Source organism: Centroberyx gerrardi, chromosome 21 (assembly GCF_048128805.1).
Source record: "Centroberyx gerrardi isolate f3 chromosome 21, fCenGer3.hap1.cur.20231027, whole genome shotgun sequence".
In the NCBI taxonomy this organism is placed as follows: domain Eukaryota; kingdom Metazoa; phylum Chordata; class Actinopteri; order Beryciformes; family Berycidae; genus Centroberyx; species Centroberyx gerrardi.
Genome location: NC_136017.1, coordinates 7,697,085 through 7,721,549, shown reverse-complemented (window position 1 = coordinate 7,721,549; position 24,465 = coordinate 7,697,085). Strand labels below are relative to the sequence as shown.

The 24,465-nt window shown below is 44.4% G+C and overlaps 1 protein-coding gene across 3 annotated transcripts in view; it reads right to left on the bottom strand.

Annotated features, from left to right (window-relative positions):
* Window positions 1–24,465, bottom strand: part of LOC139926056 (histone deacetylase 4-like) — a 64,683-nt gene that overhangs the window by 5,114 nt on the left and 35,104 nt on the right. For all 3 annotated transcript variants that reach the window (XM_071917639.2, XM_071917633.2, XM_071917645.2), the window contains 20 exons: window positions 24,297–24,420; window positions 22,072–22,190; window positions 15,466–15,594; window positions 15,171–15,280; window positions 14,164–14,298; window positions 13,536–13,728; window positions 11,202–11,425; window positions 8,352–8,567; window positions 7,381–7,576; window positions 6,695–6,828; window positions 6,483–6,585; window positions 6,021–6,067; window positions 5,460–5,567; window positions 4,733–4,788; window positions 3,826–3,913; window positions 3,435–3,554; window positions 2,800–2,897; window positions 1,750–1,868; window positions 1,389–1,522; window positions 68–152 (listed from right to left, as the gene is read on the bottom strand). In XM_071917639.2, the coding sequence (XP_071773740.1) occupies window positions 68–152; window positions 1,389–1,522; window positions 1,750–1,868; window positions 2,800–2,897; window positions 3,435–3,554; window positions 3,826–3,913; window positions 4,733–4,788; window positions 5,460–5,567; window positions 6,021–6,067; window positions 6,483–6,585; window positions 6,695–6,828; window positions 7,381–7,576; window positions 8,352–8,567; window positions 11,202–11,425; window positions 13,536–13,728; window positions 14,164–14,298; window positions 15,171–15,280; window positions 15,466–15,594; window positions 22,072–22,190; window positions 24,297–24,420 (2,538 nt within the window). The remainder of the gene's footprint in view (window positions 1–67; window positions 153–1,388; window positions 1,523–1,749; window positions 1,869–2,799; window positions 2,898–3,434; window positions 3,555–3,825; window positions 3,914–4,732; window positions 4,789–5,459; window positions 5,568–6,020; window positions 6,068–6,482; window positions 6,586–6,694; window positions 6,829–7,380; window positions 7,577–8,351; window positions 8,568–11,201; window positions 11,426–13,535; window positions 13,729–14,163; window positions 14,299–15,170; window positions 15,281–15,465; window positions 15,595–22,071; window positions 22,191–24,296; window positions 24,421–24,465) is intronic.

Here is a 24,465-nt window from a genome sequence, read left to right as displayed (position 1 = left end):
ATTCTATTTCTGAATGCCCTTTGTGTGTGTCGGTGGTATCAGTTTGTGTTTTTGAGGTTGAACTCACTGTGAGTCTCTAGTACTTTCTCCAGGGAGCGAACAGCGTTGGGGTTGGGCCTCTGCTCCAGGACGGCCTTTGGCAGCGGATCCAGCTGTGATGAACACACACACACACACACACACACACAATGTAAACACAAGTAACCTTGACAATGTAACAGGCTGCATTTCCAACACCTTAAGTAATGCACCAGATAACGGCCAATCGTTCCGTTTACAGTTGGCTCAGTGTTTTCTCACATCAACCCGTTCCACTCTGTCCAAACTCTCCAAACTCGTCTTCTCCTAATCCATCTTCCTATTCGTCCCTTCCTGGCCCCCAGATGAGGTGAGATATTGTAGCCTAAGTGCACGCCTAAAGCCCTATTCGTGTGTGTAATTAATGAATTACCCACCAGCCTCTGCATTTCATGAAACACATTCACAAAGAATAATGATCTGAAATGATCGTAGCCCCGGATACAGTTGTGTAACATTTTACAATTTGTCATGTGCTGATTTCATAAAAAGCAGAACGTTTGTGCCGAAAATGCTTTCAAAACCTTCCTCTATATATTCCACTACTGCCTCCGTTTTATTCATGAAAGGAGGAAGATGGAAGAAGAAGAAGAGTGTGTGGAAGTGTGGAAGAAGAAGAGAAAAACAAATCATGTGCTAAAAACAAATTACGGCTGAAATTACGAAAAGTTTGATTCGCAAGAGATGAGTATTATGAAGGGGAGCTCAGTCTTCACCAAAATACAGGAACTCATTTGCGCTAGAATTTGTGACATGGGAGATTCACATCGGATTAAAATCACTGACAATCTCTGCAATTATACAAATCACTCCACACTTACAAATCAACTTCAAATCCCCAGGTAATATTACTCATAAAAGGAGTAAAATAGCGAACAGTAGAGCGGATGTGGAGGAGGCTGGGGCTGGGAAACCAGAACTGACTGCTGAGTCTTATGGAGGTTTGTGGGCCTGATTCAATAAAACAATTGAGATGGGAGTTGGCTGACTGATAACCCAACAAGCATGCCCGCTTCAAAGGATAAGTTCGGTGATTTTGGACCTAATTTAAATTTATGTACTTTGCAATTTTTCCGTTTATTCTCAACTCCCCTGTGGAGCCTACAAATGGCTTTTTTGGAGATATTGTGACAAACCCTGTAAGTCCAAAATCGGCGAACATATCTTTTAACCCGCCCACCTTCTTCTAACATTCGCCTAAAATAGTACAAGGGACAGTTGCGTCAGATCCTGTGTATTACTAAAATGCCCTAACGCCCTAAAATGCCTCCTAATGTCCCCTTCCATGCCCCCCTTTCCTCTGTTCTTACCTCCTGGCCCAGCAGCGCGGCCACGCAGGCCTCGGAGGCGTCACAGATGGCGGTGAGGTCGTGACCCCCCTCCAGAGCCAGCACCACCCTGCCCCCAGCCACGGTCATCAACTGCCGGGTCAGGTAGCCGAAACCTGGACGGGGGAAGCAGAGAGGGAGGGGGAGAGAGAGAGAGAGAGAGAGGAAGGGGGTTATGGAGGAGGTGAATGCATGCAAATAAGCCTATAATCACTTGAATATAATTTACATTTTTAAGCATTGTTGTCCACAATCATGCCCACCCAACGATCTTGTGTGGATGATTGCTGGAGCACGAGGTGAGAGACAAATTTCAGGTAACGGAGCTCTGTCTTATACGTACATTTGGATGTCAGAGTGTAGCCGCCCAGCGGGGGAGGGTGCCCTTCCACAGCGTCAAAGCCTGAAGAGACGAGCACGATGTCCGGGGCAAACTCATTGGCTATGGGCATCACCACCGACCTGAGAGAGGAACGCAGAGCGAGGGAAGGAGGTGAGATGTTGAAAAAACGGATGTTGGTAGTGGTAAAGGGTTAATGTGAGTTTGCAGGGTTCCTACATATTTTCCACTTCCAGACCTTCATTTCTTGACTGGATTTGATGCTTTGGTTGGTGTTTCATATGATGTTTACTGATAGTGGCTGGGTGATACGACTATGAACTACTAGGCCATTTCACTATCCAGCTAAAGATTATCCATCATGGCAGCCAATATCTCAAAAATATCTGAAACTAGAAGGCGAGAGAGCGCAAACCTCCACCAGTGCTGAACAATTCTCTAACCTCCTGTTACACCCAAAGACATCATTCCTATCACTTCAATTTTAAGGTTAATTGATTTCGTGACCCTGAAAACATACTGTAAGGATTAGGATTCAAGTCTCTATCTCTGTTGGTTTCATAGTTATGGCTAAAAAATGCAGTAATCACCAAAATCTACTCAATTGTTCCTTGGCCCAAGGACTGCCTGTCCACCAACTTTCATGAAAATCCGTTCATAATTTTTTGAGATATACTGCTGACAGACAGACAGACAAACTAACAGAGGCGAAAACAGAAGCTCCTTGGCGGGGTATTAACTGGGTCTACAACGACATTAAATGTGTTGTTACATGTATTGCAGCTAAACTCTTCCATTGTTTTTTTGGCTTTTTGTCCAAGTCCCAAACCTGTCAAGACCTGGAAATGATCAAATTCATTTTCCATATTTTTCTAGACTTTCCAGACCTGCATGAGAAGCCTGGTGTTGGACCGGTGACCAAAACAGTGGAAAGTTGGCTTTTTCTCTCAGGCTGCACTTTGTCATCTGCACCCACTGGTAAAACTGGTCTGTTTGTGTGTCTGTATATATACAGTATATACTGTATTCTGTATATGTGTGTGTTTGTGCTACCTGAAGGCCGCCAGGTACTCTGCATCTCCCATGGGTGGGTCCAGACCACCGGTGAAGGCTACATTGACGTTGAACCCCACTCCAGGCCCGCTGCCCACCTGGACAGGGAGGCACATGTGTGTGTGAGTTAAGGGAAAACACAGACGTATCTACACCAAAACCATTACTGACACCATAAGTAAAAAGTATAGCTTTCCCAGTCACATTTACAGTGAGCCATATACACACACATACACACACATAAGAAAACACAGATGCCTCGTCTCCATTAACTCCAGTTTGCCTGGAGCTAGGCGTGGGACGGTATGGTTTACTTTGTGTCTGCTTTAATTTAGCTTGGTATCCAATGAACAGCAGGATTTGAAACAAACAAGCACATCTCGATGAACTCGAATTAACATTTAGCTTCAGCACTCCAGAGAACAGTGAAACAAATGGCACACAATTAACAGTTTGATTGTTATTCTTCTCCAAATGGCTTAATTTGCTTAAGAGATCCAAATTAAACAACCTATTAAAACTGAATGCTGTGCAGAACTTTTCCCACAATACACCGGGAACTCTTTGTTTAGAATTAATAACAGTTAATAGGGTTAGGGTCACACACACACACACACACACACACACACACATACCTCATCAGGTGCTCCACTGCCAGGGAAGAAGTTGCCGTCGTCATAGCGATGGATAGACAGGTAAAGGACATTGGGGTCATCGTAGAAGGCTTGCTGGGTTCCGTTGCCATGGTGAACGTCCTGAGGGTGAGCACACACGACCCAGAATCAATCATTACATCATCACAAGCCTTGTCACCCTTGGGTTGTCCTTCCAAAACAAACACTACGTTGCAACAGTGAAACAGGAGTTACAGTAATCTGAAATGTGGAGCGGACTTTGAGAGGGCTAAATCCCAGCGAGATAAGGCGCCCATACACACAAAGGGCATGTGCCGTGGAAATTAATTTCGCCCTCTCTCCCTTTCATCACGCGTCATGTGACAGACGCCTGGTTTCTCAGGAGACTCACCCAGTCCACGATGAGGATCTTGTTGACGTTGAGTCTCTGCTGGAGCAGTTTGGCTGCGATGGCGACCGAGTTGAAATAGCAGAAGCCCCTGAAACAGCAACAAACACAGAGAGGGATGAATTAAAACCCTGGCTGAACCGTCTTGCTTGCTATGTGAGGTGGTGGAAAGAGTAGAATGTCCCACTCAAGCAGAAGTACTGTTACTTTGCTGATATTTTACTCAAGTAGAAGTAAAAGTACTGGTGTAAAAATCTACTGAACTAAAAGAAAAAGTAGCTAATTTAAAAGAGTTAGTTTTTAGAAAAGAGATCGCTGTTAGATGTGATCTTTCCTATGTAATTCTAAAAGGGAACAGAGGACAGAGTTCAACCTCGATAATTCAATTTTAAAATGTGGAAATTACAAAATAAAGCGCACAAAGTAAAGCCAGATTACTCTTCTCTTCTGTGCTGACTGACTGTTCACTGCAAATGCTTATGGAGAGCCACGCATGGATGTGATGTAAAATGTTTTTACTCGAGTACAATATTTAAGTAAAAAAATTAACTTAAGTAACAGTAAAATTACTAACTCAAAAAAGTACAATTACACAAAAATAATTAGTAAATGTAATTAGTTCCACCCTTGGTTATGTGTTGTGTAATGACATTTCGCTGTGCCGAGGCAATGTACTGCCACATTTTAATATTTTTATAGCGCAGTTTAAACTCATTATGAGAAGGATATGAGAAGAATAAATTACACCTTAACATAGCTGGCAGAATAAAGACACTCACGACTTTATGTGCAAAACAAACTCGATGGCTTATGTCATTTCTATTCCAGACAAGCCCGTTCCAACACTGGTATTTGTATATGCATGGATTCAAAGTGTCCAACCGAGTGCGGTGACAGACTGTGGCCTTACATGGGAGTGCTTTCCTCTGCATGGTGTCCAGGGGGGCGGACCACAGCAAAACCATTCTGGAGAAACAGACAGAAACGATTCATCACCATTCAGTGTTTTCCTCTGTATTTACTCAGCAGTGGCGTACCACCACAAAAAAACACTGTAATTTACCCAAACATGGCCTTAAAACACAAAGAAGGGTGGTTCTGATGTTTAGAAATGCTGCTTTTAAATGAGAAACAATCCCAAGTGAAGCACTTTTGGAGCAGAACCAGTACCAAAGATGTAAATGTAAAACTACCTCCTGCTGCATTAAATCACAGGGAAACACTGATGAATACTAACTGTTAACAACAGTTTTAAGATCAAGGTTCCCACACTGTCTTGGACGTCAAATTCAAGGACTTTTTAATGAATTTCAAGGTATTTTTTGGTGAAATTCAAGGACTAAAATTTGTCATGATTTGAGGGTAAGACATATATATAAGTTGTGCATGTTTTAGTCAAAATTAGGCATCATACAAAGCTGATTTTTTATTGTCAGGTTAAGAAATCCTGGTGAAATCCTCATCATTTTAAAACTGCTGTTATATCAAAGCGAATCTCCATCATAGATGTGAATTCAGAAACTTTCAAGGCCATCCATTCATCTTCAAAAACTCATTATGCAAAAAAAAGAGAGTAAAAGAGAAAGAAAGCGATAGAAATAGAGAGAAAGAAACCAGGCGAGTGTGATCATCGTTACCTTCAGCTCTCCAGTAGCCACTTTGAAGACCAGCTCCACTACAGAGCCGACGGCTAGACGAGCCGCGCTGGAGGAGTGGACCTCGTTCCAAATGGTGTCACTGTCCACCTGGGACACACACACACACACACACACACACACACACACACACACACACACACACACACAGTTTTCATATCTGAGCTGAATCCACATAAAAGGAGACTAAACAGATTTGTCAAGTGACAGTTGGTTTATCAGCACATTTAAACACACTGAGAAAGATGTAGAGTTATCCCAGCTATAAAAACTCTCCCATTTCTTTACCAAAATCTATCAACACACACACTCTCCCACTCTCCTCATACATTTCCACCAACTGACTGGTTCAGTTGCCCTACTGTCCCTGTCTAACAATAACTTCTGCATGTTTTCTACTTTTTAAAAATATGTTTAGATGTATCCTTTTAAGGATACATCTAAACACATTTTTTACGTATAGGAGTTTTATATTCCACTGTAAAAAGGTGTGTTAATTCCCTCTATGACTGAAACGCAAATAAAACCATGAGTGCTACTTACCCCCACCCCTCCACACGGTAGCCTTACGAACATGGGAGTGATTGAACCTGGTGAAGGGGGAAAAAAATGAAATTATTGGCTGAACACTGCTTATGCTCATGCTTGCTAACCTTGATTCTTGATTTTGCTTTATTTCATCTAAAGTAAATTAGTAGGTTATTGTATTTATTGTACTCAGCTTTCTGCTACTATGTGTACAATGTGAGCGGACCTCTACATGTTTGTAAATTACATTAAACCATTACTGCTACTATTATTTATTATTAGTATCAGTGAAAGGAGATGAGAAGAAAAATAGAATAAAACAAGATCGCATGTCATTTTATACTAGTTAGTCTAGTTTTGTGTGACTGTGTTTATATAGGCAGGTTTCTGAAAGACAAGGCTGACTAAGTAGATCCTGGTGTGCTCTCTGTGTGTGTGTGTGTGTGTGTGTGTGTGTGTGTGTGTGTGTGTTCTTACAGTCAAGTTTCTGTCGGAGAGGGTTGGTTCCATACAGCAGGACGTGGGCTTCGGAGTGGACCGTCTGCAGCTCTTCCAGAGTGGCCTTCCTCCCACGGATACACTACACACACACACACACACACACACACACACACACACAACAGGACGGTGAGGACTTTCATACACAGTTCACCAGTTTGGCGATACACGGTGCAGAGACAGTGTCGTACCTCACACTGCGCCCTCAGTCCCGTCTCCTGCAGCCGGGACCAAATGCTCTGAATGCGGCCCGCGTGCTCCGGGTGGCTGTTGGTGTTTCCGCACATACACTGGTGCTTCTGCATCAGAGAGTCGTACACCAGACCTGAGGGGAACACACACACACACACACACACACACACACACACAGATTAAAACACTCGCCTCCACAAACACAGTCAAAATGTGATAACAACCATCAGCCTTAAATTCTAATGCTGCTGGGAACTTTGATTTTTATTTTTTCTCAAGAGGATGGGCAGTCCACTCCTTTCAGTATTTTTTTTCTTTGTTTCTTTGAGGGAGAAAGAGCAGAGACACAGGAGAAAAAGTTCTGGTGGAATTTAATCCTCATCCATCTGGCGTATGGGTATTTCCATAGTTGGAGGTCTAAATCATTACATCATTCATGGGCAAGTCACCTGCTTTCAAGATGACAATACTCTCCCATTCTGCTTTTTTTTGATGGAAATTTCACTAACCAGTCCATCAGAAAAGAATTCAAAAATTTGCAGCAAAATAAAGTCAGAAATTCCTAAATTGTGCAATATTTGAACGACCCAACATGAACTTGAAAACAAAAACATCTGCAATAAAAGCTACAGTTAAGCAGACTAGAACAGAAGAGGAAAAATGCAAATGAAAGAGTGGCGCTGACCCGTCGTGAAGCGAGGCTTGACGGGCGGATCGGGCGGCGGGACGCTGATGGGGAAGGAGGGGGCCGAGGCCGGAGACGACTGGGCCCTGGAGAGGGGGCGGTGTCCCGGGAAGGAGATCGGCAGGCCGGCAGCCTCCATGGACGCCTGGTAGTTCCTCAGCTGGTGGATCCGCTGCTGCTCCAACAACAGGGCCTGCTGCTTATACATGCACACACACACACACACACACACACACACAGAATCAAAGAAAGTGTAGAGAGAAATAATGAAGAAGAGCAGGAGAGACACGGAACAGGAGGAAGACAGTCTTGCACTCCTTTATTTTGATGAACTAGGAATTTAACATTATTCTACTGTTGCACTCAAGTTCCTCTGTATAGCAGAATCAATCAAATGCCTAAGATGTTAATTTATTGAGGGACTTGGGGGGGGGGAGGGAACTGTTTTATATTGCAAGTACAACTTACGGCCAAAAGATGGCAGCCAAAACAAATGGTGCGGCTTCGATTTTCCCCTCAGCATTTAATCAAGAGTATGCCATGGGACAGAAAGCAACATTTTCACAGCCCAAATTACATTTATGTGTCTGGTTGTTTGAGTTTTCACCTCTCCGGGACTTCCCCGCGGAGCACCTACAATATATTAAGGCCGGGTAAAGTCAGCATCAATTCTCCAAACCTTAATATCGATTCTTTTTATTTTACAGCTGTAAAATAAGGCAGATATCTCATTTTTCACTTTTTTTCCCCCCAACAACTTCGCTGATGTAGGTGTCACCACGGCGATCACTTCACAGCGAGTGATAGCGGCCACAAAGCAGACAATGGCAGCTTATAACCGGGGCCTTGTCACTTGCAATATTCCTGTGATGTATTACAGCACTTAAATCGAAAAGGACGAGACGCAGACACAAATTTTCCTCTCCTCCCTTGCCTTTTCGTTCCTTTTTCTGCTCCTCATCCTCCCCTACCTGTCTGAAGAGCAGCTCCTGCTCCGCCTGCCTCTCCCGCTCCCTGTGCTGCAGCGCCTCCTCCTGGAGCTCCTGCGGGTCGGGGGGCTCCTGCTTGATGGTGACGCCCGGCGGCAGCGCGGCCCCGTCCTGGTGCTCCCGCAGCTCCTCCTCCGTCTCCTCGGGGTGGCTCTGGTGCTGGCGGCCCACAGACGGCTCGCTGGGCTTGGCCATCATCTGCGGCGACAGTTGAGGGTGCGGGGAGGGGAGGAGGGGTGGAGGAGGGGAAGCTGTGATTTTTACAGTGCAACGATTTATTTCGCAATCGAATCACAGGATATGACAAATCCCACTCAAACCGACGTGTGAGCCTGCGTATGGAAACAGAGACACACACACACACTGCTCTGAATCAAATTCCTGGCAAATCGTTCCTTTCTCTGGCGCATTCTTCTTTTAACAAGCTTAATTTGGATTACTCAGTCAGATTGGTGTCTTGCTCATTTCAAAGCTATCCGTTCTAATTGAATGTGAGCGGCCGTTCTGCCGAGTGTACTCCGGGGCAAAATTAGTCTCGTCGAACAGAGACATTCCACACTCCCTGTTGTGCCGCTTTTCATCGACTTATTCTGGGGCCTGCTGCTGCCGAGTAGTGACTCAGTTGTCTATTCATTCACTTTCCCTGACATGGACCATTGAAAGTCCCATTCAAGGCTGCGGAGTACTCGCCTCCATAGTGTGTGTGTGTGTGTGTGTGTGTGTGTGTGTGGTGCACATGTACATTACTGACGGAGAGAGAAAGACAGAGGGAACAACGGAGAGTGAGAAAGAGAGGTGTTTGCCAGAAGTCTCAGGAGTGGGCTACAGGTGTGTGTGTGTGTGTGTGTGTGTGTTTCCCAGAGCTGTCAGCCTCTGGGTCTCCTGGCGCCGTGCCAAGGGACAGCATTGACGTCAGAGCATTCACCAGCTCTCTCTTTCACCCCCCCCCCCTACTGTTCTTGTCTTTCCCTCCAAACAAACTGCTCTTTTCCCCCATTTTTCACCTCCTCCCTCCTCCACAACTCAAAACCAGCCGCTCTTCTCCTGCTCTACTTTCCCAGAAACCACGCATGTATATCTGTATATCTATCTACATATGTGTATTTTTCATTTTCAGTCGTGAATGCATTGGATTTCTGTGATAAACCGAAAACAAACTTCAAATCATGACTAAAATTAAGATTTAGATGATTTCATTGATCCCCCCCAAGGAGAAGTTAAGTCATTCCAGCAACAAAGAATAAGATCTAGACAAAAATACAGTAAATAAAGAATACTAAAAATAAACGTTGTCTTTCATTGTGTTCCTGTGAGTTCCTATTGGCTAGAAAAACTTCTTGCTAGGTTGACAAATTTAAGGATTTACAGATGTTTGCAGTGAACAGATTTATAAGCTTAAAGTCCAGTACGAGTGCATATATGCAGAGTGTGCAAATGTGCATTTTTGGGTATTCACATTATCAGATATCCAAGGTAGAAATCCTATATCATCTGTTTTTGTATCACGTTCTTTAAAATGACCGCATAATAGAAGACTTTTTACGAGAAAATGAACAAAAAAGCTCTTCACATTATTGTTTTTCTGAATAACTTTACAGAATAGAACAATGTTTTAACTAGAGATTTGCATTTAAACTGAAAGACATGCACTGGTGTTGTGTTGTGCAGCCATCGCCCAGTCAAAAAATCCTATAGAGTTCGTCCTTGGAGCGCGGGCCGCTGTTATGGAGATGTTTGTGTGAAAAGACGCCACTTGAGAGCTGGAGAACATATGGAGGGAGTGAGAGGAGAGCAGAGGAGGCGGCGGAGGAGGAGGAGAGGAAATCCCTTGTTTCATCCACCCACCTCTCCTCCAGCGAACGCACCGCTAGAATAGGAATAGCCATACAGAGCGGCAGCTGCTCGCTTCCGCCGCCACCATATAAGGCAGCGGCTTCCGCCCTGTTGCCATGGCAGCGCAGAGTTACCTTGCAGCCCGTGGCAACTGTCTCGGTCTCAGTCACAGAGACACGGACGCAAACACACACGCACACACACACTTATTTCTCACAAGTTGTACAGTTGTGTTAACCCATACCTGCCTACTCAAAAACAAAAATATTAAAGAGAGAGAGAAAATGACCAAATCAAGGACTACACACACACACACACACACACACGCACACACACCTAACAAACAACTGTACATTCCCACAATGCATTTTTGGTGATGACATATAGACCTGAATAAATATCAGTTGTGGCTCCCTATTTGACAAGCTGCCTTCATTTCTTCTATGGAGAATTCAGTAATATTAGCAAACAAAGCTTATAGCATATTACATCCAAAGTATGTGTTGTCTCATGATCATAAAAAGACTTAACGATATATATTCACCATACATCATTGTATGGCAGTGGTCCATACAAGCTAATAGAAGGCCAGAACAACCCTGAAGTTAAGTTCTCCTGTCATGTGAAATTAATGAAACTCATTTGCATAAAAAGGGGGATCAGGGGAGTTAAGTGAAAAAAATCGCAGGTAAGATGTGAAGATTTCCAAGTTTAATATTAAGAATAATACAGCTTTTACTGCCCTTAATTAATATTGCCAAGAAAGAACAGACTTGATTTGTACAGAGCAATTTTTTTCTTTTGTCTCACTCTTTCTGACTGGCCTGACTTTGGCTCTTGAAGACCTCAACACTGAGGCAACAACAGCGCTGCGGTACAACAAAAACTGCACACCAATACACATCCACAGAAAGAGGGCAGGGAAGAGAAAGAGATGAATGCACAGAAATTGAAAGGAGAATGAAATGAAAGACTGTAGCCACCCCAGCCCTTACCAACCTTGTTGAGGTGGAGCTGCTGCTGCTGGAACTGCTGCTTGTGCTTCTCCAGGAACTGCTGGTGCTGCTGCTGGACCACCAGCTGCTGCAGGGCCAGGGCCTGGGCGTGGGCCTGGGCGGCGCTCCCCTGGGGCAGCGGCGCCGACTGGGTCCGCCCCAGGGGCCGGTGCTGCCGCTGCAGCTTGGCCATGGACGCCGCCGACGGCATGGACAGGCCGCTGACGCCTGGGAGACGCAGGGGGAGGGAGACGATTAGAGGTTAGAGGAGGGCGAAGGTGAGAACGCAGAGTCGATGTTCGTGTCCTCGTGGCAAACGTTCTTCCCAAGTCGTCTTGGAGAGAACGAGCTTCTCAAAGACGCGAGAACAGAGAATGCATCGTTACAGTTTGAGATGGGCTGTGTGCTTGAGGTTGCATTAGCAATTAAGACATAAAAGTTTTCATTTTCCCAGCGGTTTATAAATTATAGCAGTGGTTCTCAGTCCTGGTCCTCAGGGTCAAGAGTACTGCTGGTTTTCTAGTTAACTGCATTCACCTTCACAGTACTGAGAACCACTGGACTACAGCACTGTTTAGACGTGATGTGTCATTCTCACAGTGGATCTTGGGGCTTCCCATTCATCAGTCAAGCCCCCATCCTATGCTTCCTCGGTTGCCATGTGAACCTCCAGGATCTTTCTCCGCCCTCACCGTTCTTTTGTTTTGGAATTGTACTTCGGCTGCTAGATATTATGTCAAATGTGTCACGGAGAACACGATGACACATATTGAGAAAGACTCCTATAGTGACTGCAGGGAGACCATCCTGGAACCAGAGGGTCCCGGGTCTGAACCTCAAAATGGCTGTGAACATCTTAGTCCACTTACAATGCATTATGTGGGACAAAAGTAATAAAACGGTCTAAACCAAGCTGGAAAATGATCTAAGAAGCTGGATTTTGAAGTATACATATTATTAGAGAAAAATTGCCTACCAAACTATTTTCAAATTCAGTTTCTGACAAGGCCTGGTGATCAGTAGGTGATACATGGCACAGTGGAGTATTAGGACAGAGGCAGGAGAAGGAGAGAGAAGACTTTGAGGAAGGACAAGGCCGCTGTCCCTAAAAAGATTGACCTGCTTACCCGAAATGAAACAGGCCTGCATATTAAATCCAAAGCCAAAATCTCTGTCTGACTTAGTATCTGGCAATCAGTAAGCTTTTTAGTTAGAGTAGAGATTGAGAAAATATTATTATGGAATATTATGAAAATACTACACATTTCTCAGCATTTGGGTGTCAATATGGACTGAATTTAATGTGCTAACATTGTCATACTCTGCATAAGAGTAGTATTATGAATTACATTGCATGTAGCGTTGTTACATAGTAGCTACTGACCAGACCAAAATGCACCAAATTTTGACATTCTCCTATTTTTATCGATTTATTATCTGCAAATCACTTTGTCTGTACTGAAGAGTGATATTTATCATTAAAATGTATCATTATTGAATTCAGCATGTTAGTAGTGAAAGTTCAGTCACAGTGCACGGTCTATATGTGTGGGAGTTTTCCTGTGTATTTCATGCGTGCACACACACACACACACACACACACACACACACACATACACACACACGTATACGTCTGTATGTGCGTCATTGCCCATTCACTGTTCATGCCCGGCTGAAAATAGCGGTGACATGGCTGTCAATGGACGAGCCGATGGGAAATGGCACACAATGCGACCATCTCACACACTCTCATGTCCTCTTTTAGCGTACACTGACATATGAAAGGAGCTCATTAGTTTGAGCTAATGAATGTACTGTATGTCTGTCGATGGGAGGGAGCGCACAGTGAAGCATGAACACACATCTCTCTGAGTGTGGTATTGTTTTTTTCAGTGTGTGTCAGGGGGGAAAAATAAGTAATATTAGACAGAATGGTGATATATTCTAAAGCAACAGAAGTAATAATAATACACAATCAGGCATTTTAATACACTCATCCAGTAACGCACCTATCCAACCAACCACCCATCTATCCATCCATCAATCAGATCATTTGATCATTCATTCATTTCCAATACTGTCTGACTGATAAGGCATTTCATCAAACCGCCTATTCCCTTCCTTCCTTCCCTCCCTCTCTTTCTCTCGGATTTCGCACAATCCAGCACCAAAAAATGTTTTTTTTCTTCAATAAATGGTGCATTATTGTCACTATTACTACTATTATTGTCACTACTACTACAACTATCACTATCACTGTCATTACTACTATTATTACCACTACTATCACGACTACTATTGCTGCTATGATCACTACTAGCACCACTCCTCCTCCTACCTGTCACCAGGGGGCTCTGTGCTGGACTCTGCTCCATCAGCACCATGTGCTGCAGCAGCGGACTGTGGCCGCCGTGTCCGCCCGAGCCCGCTCCCGCCTCGGCCAGGTAGGGGGTCAGGTGGCCGCCGGAGAGGAAGGGCGGGCTGAGGGAGAGGGCCGGCTGCAGGCCGCCCTCCTGCTGGGCCGAGGTCACCTGGGGAGAGGAGAGAGCAGGGAGGGCGAGGGTGAAGTTAGACTCCGATGCTGCATTAAGATGAAGTTAAAATCCAAGTCCAGGTTCCCTCATGATAGCAAATGATAATATTTAGCTGAAGAGCAGTGCGTTTCGAACTGTTGATGTTTGAGAGACAGAAATCTAGACAAAACTAATAAGGAGAAAAGGGGTTGACAGACTATGGGGAGACACACCTACAGATAAACCCAGTTAAATAATCATTTAACATTTAACAGTCTGTTCTTTGATGTCTTACATGTTATCTTTGTTAAATGTCTTTAAAACTCTGACTCAATGCTCTTACATGCAAGGCAAATTCCTGTAAAAGGCTAAATGAATGAAATCAATCAATACTGAAATGAATCAATCAAAAAGACAAATGATTCAGCCAGCGAGGCAGCAGGTCCTCCTTACATTGGAAGCAGCGGTGGCCGTGGCAGTGGCGGGCAGCCCCAGGGTGATGTTGGGTAAGGAGGGCGAGGTGTAGAGGGACAGCTGGCTAACGGAGCCCCGCTCAGCACCGCTGCACAGCCTGTGGGCCAGAGACGCCTGGGAAGCACATTTGAATGATTTATTCTGTGTCCGCAGTACGAAACACCCCAGCACAGGGGCAAACGCTGCAGACGCAGATGTCCGCACAAGGCGAACCCGCTACGTTTGCGCTCCACTGGCGATGTGAAGTCGTCGCCGCGGCCTCAAGCCTCCTCCACACCGCCTGAGTGTCCTAATAGCTGCCACAAATAGCATCTTGCCAGTTCCTCGGCTCTCTTCCTCCTCTGCAGACCCGTCATCTGAAGACCCCTCACCACTAGCTATCTTACTCTAACAGCAAATGCTGCTGTGATTTGTTGGTGAGTCTGTGTGTGGTTTACGAGCAGGTGTGGCAATTTATATCTGTTTAATTATGATTTTGTGTGCATTAGGGTTTGGCTGACACAGACTTTGTAACTGAAGCTGCTGATATTTCATACCAAGATTCAATACCTTTAAATTTGACATTTTTTATGCCAAAAAATGACAAATATTCAGTGCTTCCCATTGAATTTTATTGTTGACATGCTGGAAATTAAACCATCTGACACTTAAACTGTCCATTGAAACCCAGACAAATGAAATTGTTTTAGGTTGGTTAGCAGCTCCTTAAGGCAGGATGACCCACTGCACCTATTCACTGGTAGTGGATACATTACTGCCTTTAAATGAAGAGTTAATTTACAAAAAATAGATAGAACTGCAGGTTTTATAGAGGAAGTCATATCAGGGAGGAAGTCATATCAGACTGGACGATATTCATAAAATGCTGATATCGGCCCAATATATTGGCAAATTAATATACCAGTCTAACCCTGTGTGCATATAAGTGGCTATGTATCACTGATACACTCGCTCTATGTGTGTGTGTGTGTGTGTGTGTGTGTTACCTCAGAGCTGTTGGAGACTGCCACAGTGATGCCGTTTTCATTGGGGATGTTGTTGGAGCTGTTGTTGGGGGAGCTTGGGCCTGAGCCGGGGGCGCTGCTACACGCAGAGTCTGAAACACACACACACACACACGAATACACCCCAAAAGACAAACGCACAGACAAGAAAGCAAAGCACCATCAATTGGCATATATGTGGAATGTTGATTCAGTGTTTTTCCTGTAAGTTTTTTTAGATGAACTTTGGGTAGGCTGTGAGTGTGTGTGTGTGTGTGTGTGTGTGTGAGTCCCTTACCTGCCATGTCGAGCGAGCGTTTCTTGGCCGTGGCGATGGGGCTGTCTCGACGACGCAGCAGCGGACTGCTCCTCCTCTCGCTCACTTTCTGCTTCAGCCTGGAACGCAGCTTCAGGTTGGGCTCCGAGGCTGAAGGACAGAGAGAGATGAACAAAACACTCTGACTGATTGATCCACTTATTGATTGATTAGCTGATAAACATTAAGGGCAGTCAGCAGAAAGGTGTGGCATGTGACAGATAACACAATGCAAAGACGACAAAATCGAAGCTTTGTGGTTGCGTCACCATTGGAAAAAAGACGGTTGTGGTTTGGGTGTAGGTCAATTCCGTCATTTTATAAATAAAAGTGAATAATACGGTGCATTTGTTTCCAAATGTAGGTTACTGTGACACAGGAACTGTCTTGTCCTAGTCCCATGTAGCTTGAGATAGCTGTTCACCTAACAAACAGTTGGTTTTTGGCTTTTTTAGCTAGCTAACTAGCCAGCAGGCTAATTTAGCAAAGCAAAAACTGATGTAAGTGTTAACATGTCACTTCCAGCCACTACTAACACAAGCCTCTACTATATAGCTAGTGCACAGATCAGATGTGTTTACAACAGTTAAGTGACAGTTAGCTGACCAGATACTAGTTAGCGAACTAACAAGCTAAGATAATCTAAACACACAGTCGACCGATGCATCAGTGATGAAATGATCAATTCACAGTCAAAAACAGCAGGGAAATGATATCTATTGAATTCTGTTGAGATGGTAACGTACAACAGCTAACAACAACGTACAACAGCCAATGAACAGCTAACGGTTAGCTGTTCATAGCTGTTGCCCAAGAACTGAGGACTTGGGTTTGTTAAGGGTCGTTTCTAGTGAGTCCATTTCTAGTGGTGGTTGAACTACAGAAGCTTCAGCTGCGAGGGTCCTGAGGCTGGATGGATAGAAAATGGCACAAACACGGCCAGGGTGATCGGCTCCACTTCCCACTGGGGCCGTCCCATGCTAAAAATGTATGGCCTACACTCGCGCTTTGGATACAAGTGTCCACAAAATGGCAGATGAACGAGGTGCTCAAAGCAGCAGCTCATGTTGTTTTGAAGATTCATGACACCCATTTGAACCACTTACTTTGTGACATGATGTATTTTCACGGGATTTGCTGATAACATTTGGAAAAGAAGAAAAAAAAAAACTGTCACCAACACCAAACCCATGTGATTTTAGTGCTTCAACGAGGCACCTGACAACATTATTTTTGGGGTGGGAACAGCAGTGTTTTTCTACACTTTAACAAGTTTTGTGTGAAAATCTACCACACTCAGGTGACAGGTCTAACATCCCCATCTATTTCCAGCATCTCAGAAACTGGGGTGTTTTTTTTTTGTTCTAGCTGATTCCAGCTCAGACACCAACACCCCTGTCGAGCCTCCTTGAGGTTACACAGATATCTGGCCGCTGTGCAGCTTCGGGCTACTACTGTATGCTACTATTTATTTAATCCCCAATCCATCCCTCCTATTTTGGTTTCTAATCCGTATTTCAGTGAGGCAAAAAAAAAAAATTAGCTCCAATTTCAGAGCCATATCTGATTCCCTAAAGGTCTTTTGTTTGTATGCGGTCACAGAGTTGTGAATGGAGACGGGGTGAAGGGAACGGCATGTCACGTTGGCTCCTGCCATGGAGGCTAATGCTCTGTTTACTTTGCCCTGCCAATCAGGGGCCTCAGTGGGGCCCACGTTAACCAATTAGCGGCTCTCGTGTGTTCGTTGTCACTAATCATCTTGAAGCGCCGTTTCAGCCTTTCAGGGGAAAACAAAAGGCGGAATGAAAGAACAAGAGTCCTCTCTCTCTCTCCTCTGCTTTCTTTCTCACTCTCACTCCGCTCTTTTAATAATATCTTTTGTTCCCCCCTCCAGAGTTGCATAATTATGGCTGGGTATCGAAAAGTGATATCTAGCAGTAGTGTACTGCATTTTGTTGTCAATGTCAACTTTAAAAAGGTTACAGAAAGCATCAGAGGTTATCGAAAAGCTTCAAATTGTCATAATTTCACTATCCAATATCCAATTTCAAATATCAGAATCAGCATAATCATTAAGGGAGGACAAAACATAAATTTAGCAAACCACTAACCCTGATTATAACCCAATCAGATCCTTCTTATAGCTACAGTTAACCTGATACTATATATTCCAATTCTTCAGTTAAAGCATTGATTCAGCCATTAAACAGCATTTTCTATATTAATTTTGCATGACAGCATCCTCCTGAAGTGCAAATACTGAAATACCAGCTAGCTTCCCTGGAGCTCCTCCATAAACTAACAACAAAACAAAAAAAAGCATTCATCAACATGAGCTTGACTTACAGTGCCAGGTAAAAATAAATGTGTGGAAAAGAGTGAAGTGTGAATTAGGAAGTGTGAAGTGTGAAGTCGGTAGCAGGAGGAGAGTCCAGCCCAGATGGAGTTGAGTCAGATGTAATCAGTTGATGCAGACGGGGCTGCTAGCATATTTATATGAAGTATTCGGAAGCTATCCTATCGGTATCCGCTACAAATTCAATAAAGGATTCTCATGTCTCCCCCGTTTCCCTGAATGAACCAGGTTTGATTTTTAGAAATAATCGAGCTGGAAATCTTCTCCAAAAGAAAATCGAAAGGGCCGTTTTAAGCGAGAGTTAAATCGTGGCCTGGTACGCTGGGGGAAAACTCTAATATAAAAAATTAAAAGGCAGAAGTTTTGAGAAGTTTTAGTTATAGAAGTCGGCATCGAAGCCATCTTTAATCCGCTGTCTTCCCACTCTGAATCGAGCCAAAAAGCTGCAGCTACGTCTGAGTAGATGAGCTGCAAGTCTATTTGGTTTATCTCAATTTTTAGAAAGAAAAAGATGAGATTTCACAAGTCATTCCCCTGCCAGAGGAGGAGAAAAAAGTTAAGGAGGAGGCTTAACTGTATTGCTGATCGAGATCGAATGTTGAAAGATCAGAGCCCTTGTTCTTACGAATTGATTTGCTTTAAATTATCTTTAAGACATAAAAGCCATCAGCAATCATCATCATTTCATTTAGAGCTTCCAAAACAAACGACAGAAGTAATAGTCTCAGGATTTGATCCAAGGAAAGTGTCTGTTAATGAGGAACCATATGAAATGAGATTGGACCTGAAAGAAGGAGACTAATTAGCCCTTTTTGGTTCCTTCTGCGGCAGAACGAGCACAGGTTTTGAAAGGTGAATGATCCGATATGACGACAACTCAATAATCACAAGCAACGGTGGAGTCAAAGCCAAGTGGGATCGATGGAGAAATTGTCAATACCTGTGAAAGAAATTTTCTACCCTGTTAGAACGGACTGAGGAGGCTGCGGATCTCAGAGGGAAATAGATGAATGGATGTGACAGATGCTTATAGAAAAGCCACAGGTAATAACTATTAGACGTTCACATGGGACATTTGTCATCCGTCAAATACACGGACAAGCATGCATTAAAAGGCTGCATTCACCTTTGCTCTGTCAAAAGCTCAACTAGTTTCAACTTTTTTAAGTGGACTGGGTTGCGATGACAATCCATCAAAACGCATGGGGTGTTGTCAGGGCCTTCAGTCCGAAGAACAGAGGAACGGTGCGAAGTGGAAGCTACAGGAATATGAAGAACGCCTGTTGTAAATGAATAATAATCAGAATGACATTTAATTTTACATCTCCAGTGCAAATACACTGGTGAATCAAGTGGCATTATCCTGAAATTTGTGGCGTGATCCATTTCAAGAAAGTTCTCCAAACTGGTGAAACTGCATTGGAAACAACTGAAGTGATTTCCACCCCGTCAGTAGATCTTTTCACTTGTTTGAAGGAAAGCACGATTTTAAGACTCAATACTAGACTAAATGACTTGTTTTGCAGTTGATAATAGGCACCTATACTTCACGCTACATAGCCCAGACGAGTGACTCATTAATGACAGCCTGGCTCCTGATAACTGGCACTTTATGATGAACTACCTTGTGAGAAATTAAGGCTTTGGTGTAGGCAGCAGGAGGGCAAGAGCACACGCAATCACACAGGATACTGATGCACAAATGATGCCATTGTTGACTTTATTAAAATGGGCCTCACAACTGCGGTAAAAGGGCCGCGGTATTCACTGGGTCATGTCCTGTACCCTTGTATTCAGATAGCTGTATGTTACCGCATTCATGGACTAGCTGTGCAGTCTGGTGACTGAACCTGCCGCGTCATGTACAGAACACGTCTGCCCATGAACTATTGTATCCATGTGAAGGATGGGACGCCCCAATTAAGCTACAAAAACACGTTTGCTCATTACTGACCACAGACATTCAGTGAAGGAATTCAAAGCTGGTCAGGAACAGTATGCCTTGCTTTGCTTCCATCAGAAAGGGCACAGTGGAGCAGAAGGTTACACGGTCCCAAACTTTCCCGTCCCGTGGGAAACACGATGTTTCTGTTGCCTTCATGTGTGCGTGACAGTAAGTGTCGGTATACTGTATGTACCCAACTATGCATGTGGTAGGCTACTATCTGGAGAGCATTTTTACCTCAACTGTTTACACACATCGCCAGCCTTCTAGGCTAACGTTAGCAATCGAGCTAGCGATAGCCTAGCTAGCAAGCAAAATTTGGCTATTTCAGGGGATTATTAATGTAAATACTACAGAAAGTGAATGCTGTTGAATGCTATAGTTATCAAGGAATATCCATGTCTTTTGAATTTGTACTTGCGGTTAATTTTCGGCTTTATTCTATGAAATTTATTACGTTCACATACGCCCCTGTGCTCTGTTCAGCCATGTTGGAAAGAGCGATTACGTCACAACTCGGCCAATTCGTGCTGCAGCTACAATCCCGATTTCTCCGACTTAATAAGGTGTTCATGTGGCACCTCCTGGTCGGAAACTCGCTCAGACCGTAAATCCGACATCACTTGAATGCAGGGTAAGGCTCTCACCTTTGCATTCCTTATTATTGATTCTAGTAATTCTGGTCGTCTAGGATTTTAGCCTGTTCTGCTGTTGCACTCATTGTAATTTGCTCTGGATAAGAGCGTCAGCTAAAACGCCTAAAATGTAAATGTAAAGAGGGAGAAGGGAGATGCACAAAAGAGCGCTGTTGCTTCCTTTGACCGTTGCTGGGAGCCTCGGGTGCCAGTCCTCTACTTTACGGCCAGGCGGTGAAATAAAAGAGCCTCTAACCTCTCCCAAGCTGGCATTACCATAAGTAAACCCCGCAAAGCACGTCATCGCTGTGGGCAAATATCAGGGTGGCACAGGTTCTCTCCCCTCGGCAGTTGAGCACACTCCTTAGCATAGAAATCAAGGGGAGACGGACACTCCGGGGACAATCTTTTCACTCCCCGCCATCTTTTCCTTTCTCTCGTGAAGTTTTTTTTTTGGGAGTGAGGCATCGCGGTGCCACTTGCCGGCTCATGTTCTGCGCTCCCAACTTTGGTCTCCTCTATTGCTCTCTCTCTCTCTTAAAGAAACCAAACACTCACTCCATCGCCTCAAATGTTTTTCTAGTCAAGAAAAAAAGAAGAGGTGTGTTTTGGGGTCGGTCAGCGAAGCCACCGGAGGCTTCTTCTCCCCTCTCATCTTTCTCCCTCCCTGCTTTTCGTTTCTCTCCTTCCTTCTCACCTCTCACTATCTCGCCTTCCCTCCCCCCCCTTTCTCTCTCATCTCCACTTCTTCTTCTGCTCTCTCTCTTTTCCTCCCTTCTTCTTCTTCTTCTTCTCCTCCCGGGGTGGAATGTGGCTGTGTGGGCCAGTGTCAACTGTGGTCTATCTGCTGCTGCAGCCAGCAGCCTGAAGGCTCAGAGTCAACAGGGCTGGAGCGCTGGCTGTAGCCGCCTGCCGCCCCGCTAAGTGAATAATTGCACTGTAAGACGACCGCTGCTTCACGGCTACACCACCGCACACACCACTCACACTTACACACATACACACATACACACACACACTGTCTACCTGGGGAAAACACACTGCAAACAGCTGTTTTTTACACTGTAACGGCTTCTGTGCTCTGAGCGCTCAGTTTGAAGACGTTAGACTTCAGGCTAAATGAATGATTTTTGCTATATATCAAGAGTTCCAGTGGCACTTTTAGCATTTTAGCAGCTCTAATTACTTTTTTCAAGATTATCCCCCATCTAAAAAACTGTGCACCGACTTTGGAAAACTCCAGGATCTACTGTTTCTAGTAGTATAGTTACTACTCGCAGCAGATAGATTTGATTTAAGCAGTGTTACGGGGTTGGAGTGCACTCTATTGAACTCTTGAACCACCTACGCTTACGCTCTCTCCAACACTCTCATGTGGGGGATGCTGGGAGACCCTGACAGCCTAATTTGGATGTGATTAATGGCGCAGAGCTCTGATGCCATCTAAATTACGCTAGACGTGAGCCTGCATAGGAGCTACTGGACGGCACAGTGGCAAACTGTGTGTGCGTGAGTTTGTGTGTGTGTGTGTGTGTGTGCGTCTCTGTGTATGTAATCCTCTCTAAACGTGAGTCTGCATAGGAGCGAATAGATAGCTCTGTGGCACTGCCAAAGAGTGTGTGTGTGTGTGTGTGTGTGTGTGTGTATCGTACCAGTCTTTCGGAGTGGGAAGTCGTCCCGAGGGTTGTACATGCCCAGCACAGGGTGATTGTAGGTGGAAATGCCGGTCTGTGGAGGGGAGCTCTGGTCCAGGGAGCTGTGCTGGGTTTTCCTATAGGACACACACACACACACACACACACACACACACACACACCGTTAAAGGTGGCACCAAGATCACAGAACCATGTGCCGCAAAGCCCAACGCCTATAATTCTCTGTGTTCATGTGACGAAATGAGTAATCCCTCCTGAAATAAGTCAACAAAGTGACTAACTTTATGGCCGTCATAGATTTGTATGATTAAAGCATCATGCAAATCCCTTGGCGAGGTTGTAGACATGTGCGGCCATCTGTGCATTGCCTACAGAGTTACGGCTGTGTTCATAGGCAAAGCTAAGCCGGGCTGGCTCCCGTCCCGCCGCATGTTCAGGTCAGGAGGATGTACACACGCATCTCTTCTGAGGCTGGGGGGGGTGCTTACGCCAACGAGCAGAGAATTTACATTTAGGGAGGAAGGGAAGGAGATAGAGAGACAGAAAGAGAGAGAGAGAGAAAGAGAGAAAAAGTACATGCAGACCAAACGTGACCACTTTGCTTTGCGACGCTTCGCTGTCGCTCGTGGGCGTTTCACTGGGTGTGTTCTGGGGAAAGCATCGGGTTTGTTTAACATTATTTGTTTAAGCAGGCTTATTTTGCATTTTAAGATTTTATTCATGTTATAATGCCCAAATAAAACCTATAGTCATATGTCTGGAAAGTGTCGTCTTGAAATTATGCTTCACTCTAGTGAGCTAGCTAGCTAAGTGGCTACAGCTATTTGGATAGGTAAGCTAGCAAGCTAACATTGTTTAGCCGACCAGAGCTAAAGTTAGCAGCTAAAATATTTGAGGCTACTTCAGTTAATGTTACACACCAGGAAAACCAACAACCTTTGTTGCCTTTCTCCATAGATTATTTAGCTTGTTAAGATCTTTAAACTGACAGAGATCAAAAACTGTGGAACTAAGAACAAAACTCTACTGACTGGGAGAATTTGAGAGCCAGATTTTTGCCCAAATGTGATTGGTTCCTGCTCTTGTTTGCATAATATTATTATTTTTAAACCTTTTTTGTCCCATTGCGGGCCAGGTTTGCGTCACCACCTTTCCCGGAAGATTTAAATGGCAAACATACACACCTGCACAGATCCCCAACAACGCTAATAAACACTCAGTGCTGATGCATAAGAGTCCTGTCATCAGGTTCCAATATCCTGTCCTCACACGTACGTATGTATGTGTGCGTGTGTGCATGTGTGTAAGTGTGTGTGTGTGTGCATTCTCATCTTTGCTCTCAAACCCTACTCTCTCGATCCATCTCTCAGTCTTGCTCATACAATGCGGCAGCAGGTGAAGAAGAGGGGAAGCAAACTGACAGATTAAGACACAATCCATTACATTATTCATCTGCCTGCAGGCTGAGCGTGAAAGAATTACCATTCAAAGTTATAACGATCTGCGTCTCGCATCTATTCTGCTGCTTACTCGTTACGCTCATTCACTCATTACAAAGGATCAGGAATGTAAAGATGGCAGCCGTCAGCCTCCCACTCCTTTCCCCTGTGCTCACTGTGTTTCCAGACTGTGAAGACTGATATTGATTCATCCATGTGAGACAGGTGACGCCGTCAAACTATGACATGAGGTCTCCGCTAGCGCTGGAACCATTTGTCAACTGATTCATCGTTTGTCATTTATCAAGTGAAAATATCAAACATTTGCTGGTTACAGCCTCACAAATGCTAAGATTTTCTTGCTTTTCTCTGTTTCATATCACTATAAAATTAATATTTTGGGTACTTTTTTGGCTGCTGGTCAGACAAAGTAAGCAATTTTAAGAATCACTTTGGGCTCTTGTGAACTTGTGAAGAACATTTGTCATTATTTTTTATATTTGATAGACTAAATGATTAATCGATTAATCAAAAAAAGACATTAATCAACACTGAAAATCGTAATCGTTAGTTTGCAGCCCTAGTCCCCGCTGTCAACACACTGTAAAAACCAATAACTTTGTATTGTTAACTGCTAGCTGAGTTAGCTGCATCTTGCAAGCCCCAAAATGGCTCCGCATGCTTCTATGCACCTCGCCCGTCCTTTCTTGCTTTCTTTCTCTCGTTCTGTCTTCATTCATTCATTCACTCATTGATTCATTGACTGCAGCGACTGTTTCTCACCGGTACCAGTAGGGGGCGTCGTTGGGGAGGCCTCCCTGGTTCAGGCTCCGCTGGGCCAGGGCCTTCTTCTTGTTCAGGACGAACTCCTGCAGACGCATCTTCACCTCCGTACTGGCCACGGCACCTGACGGGACGAGGGGGACAAATTTATATACGAAGAATTTTTTCA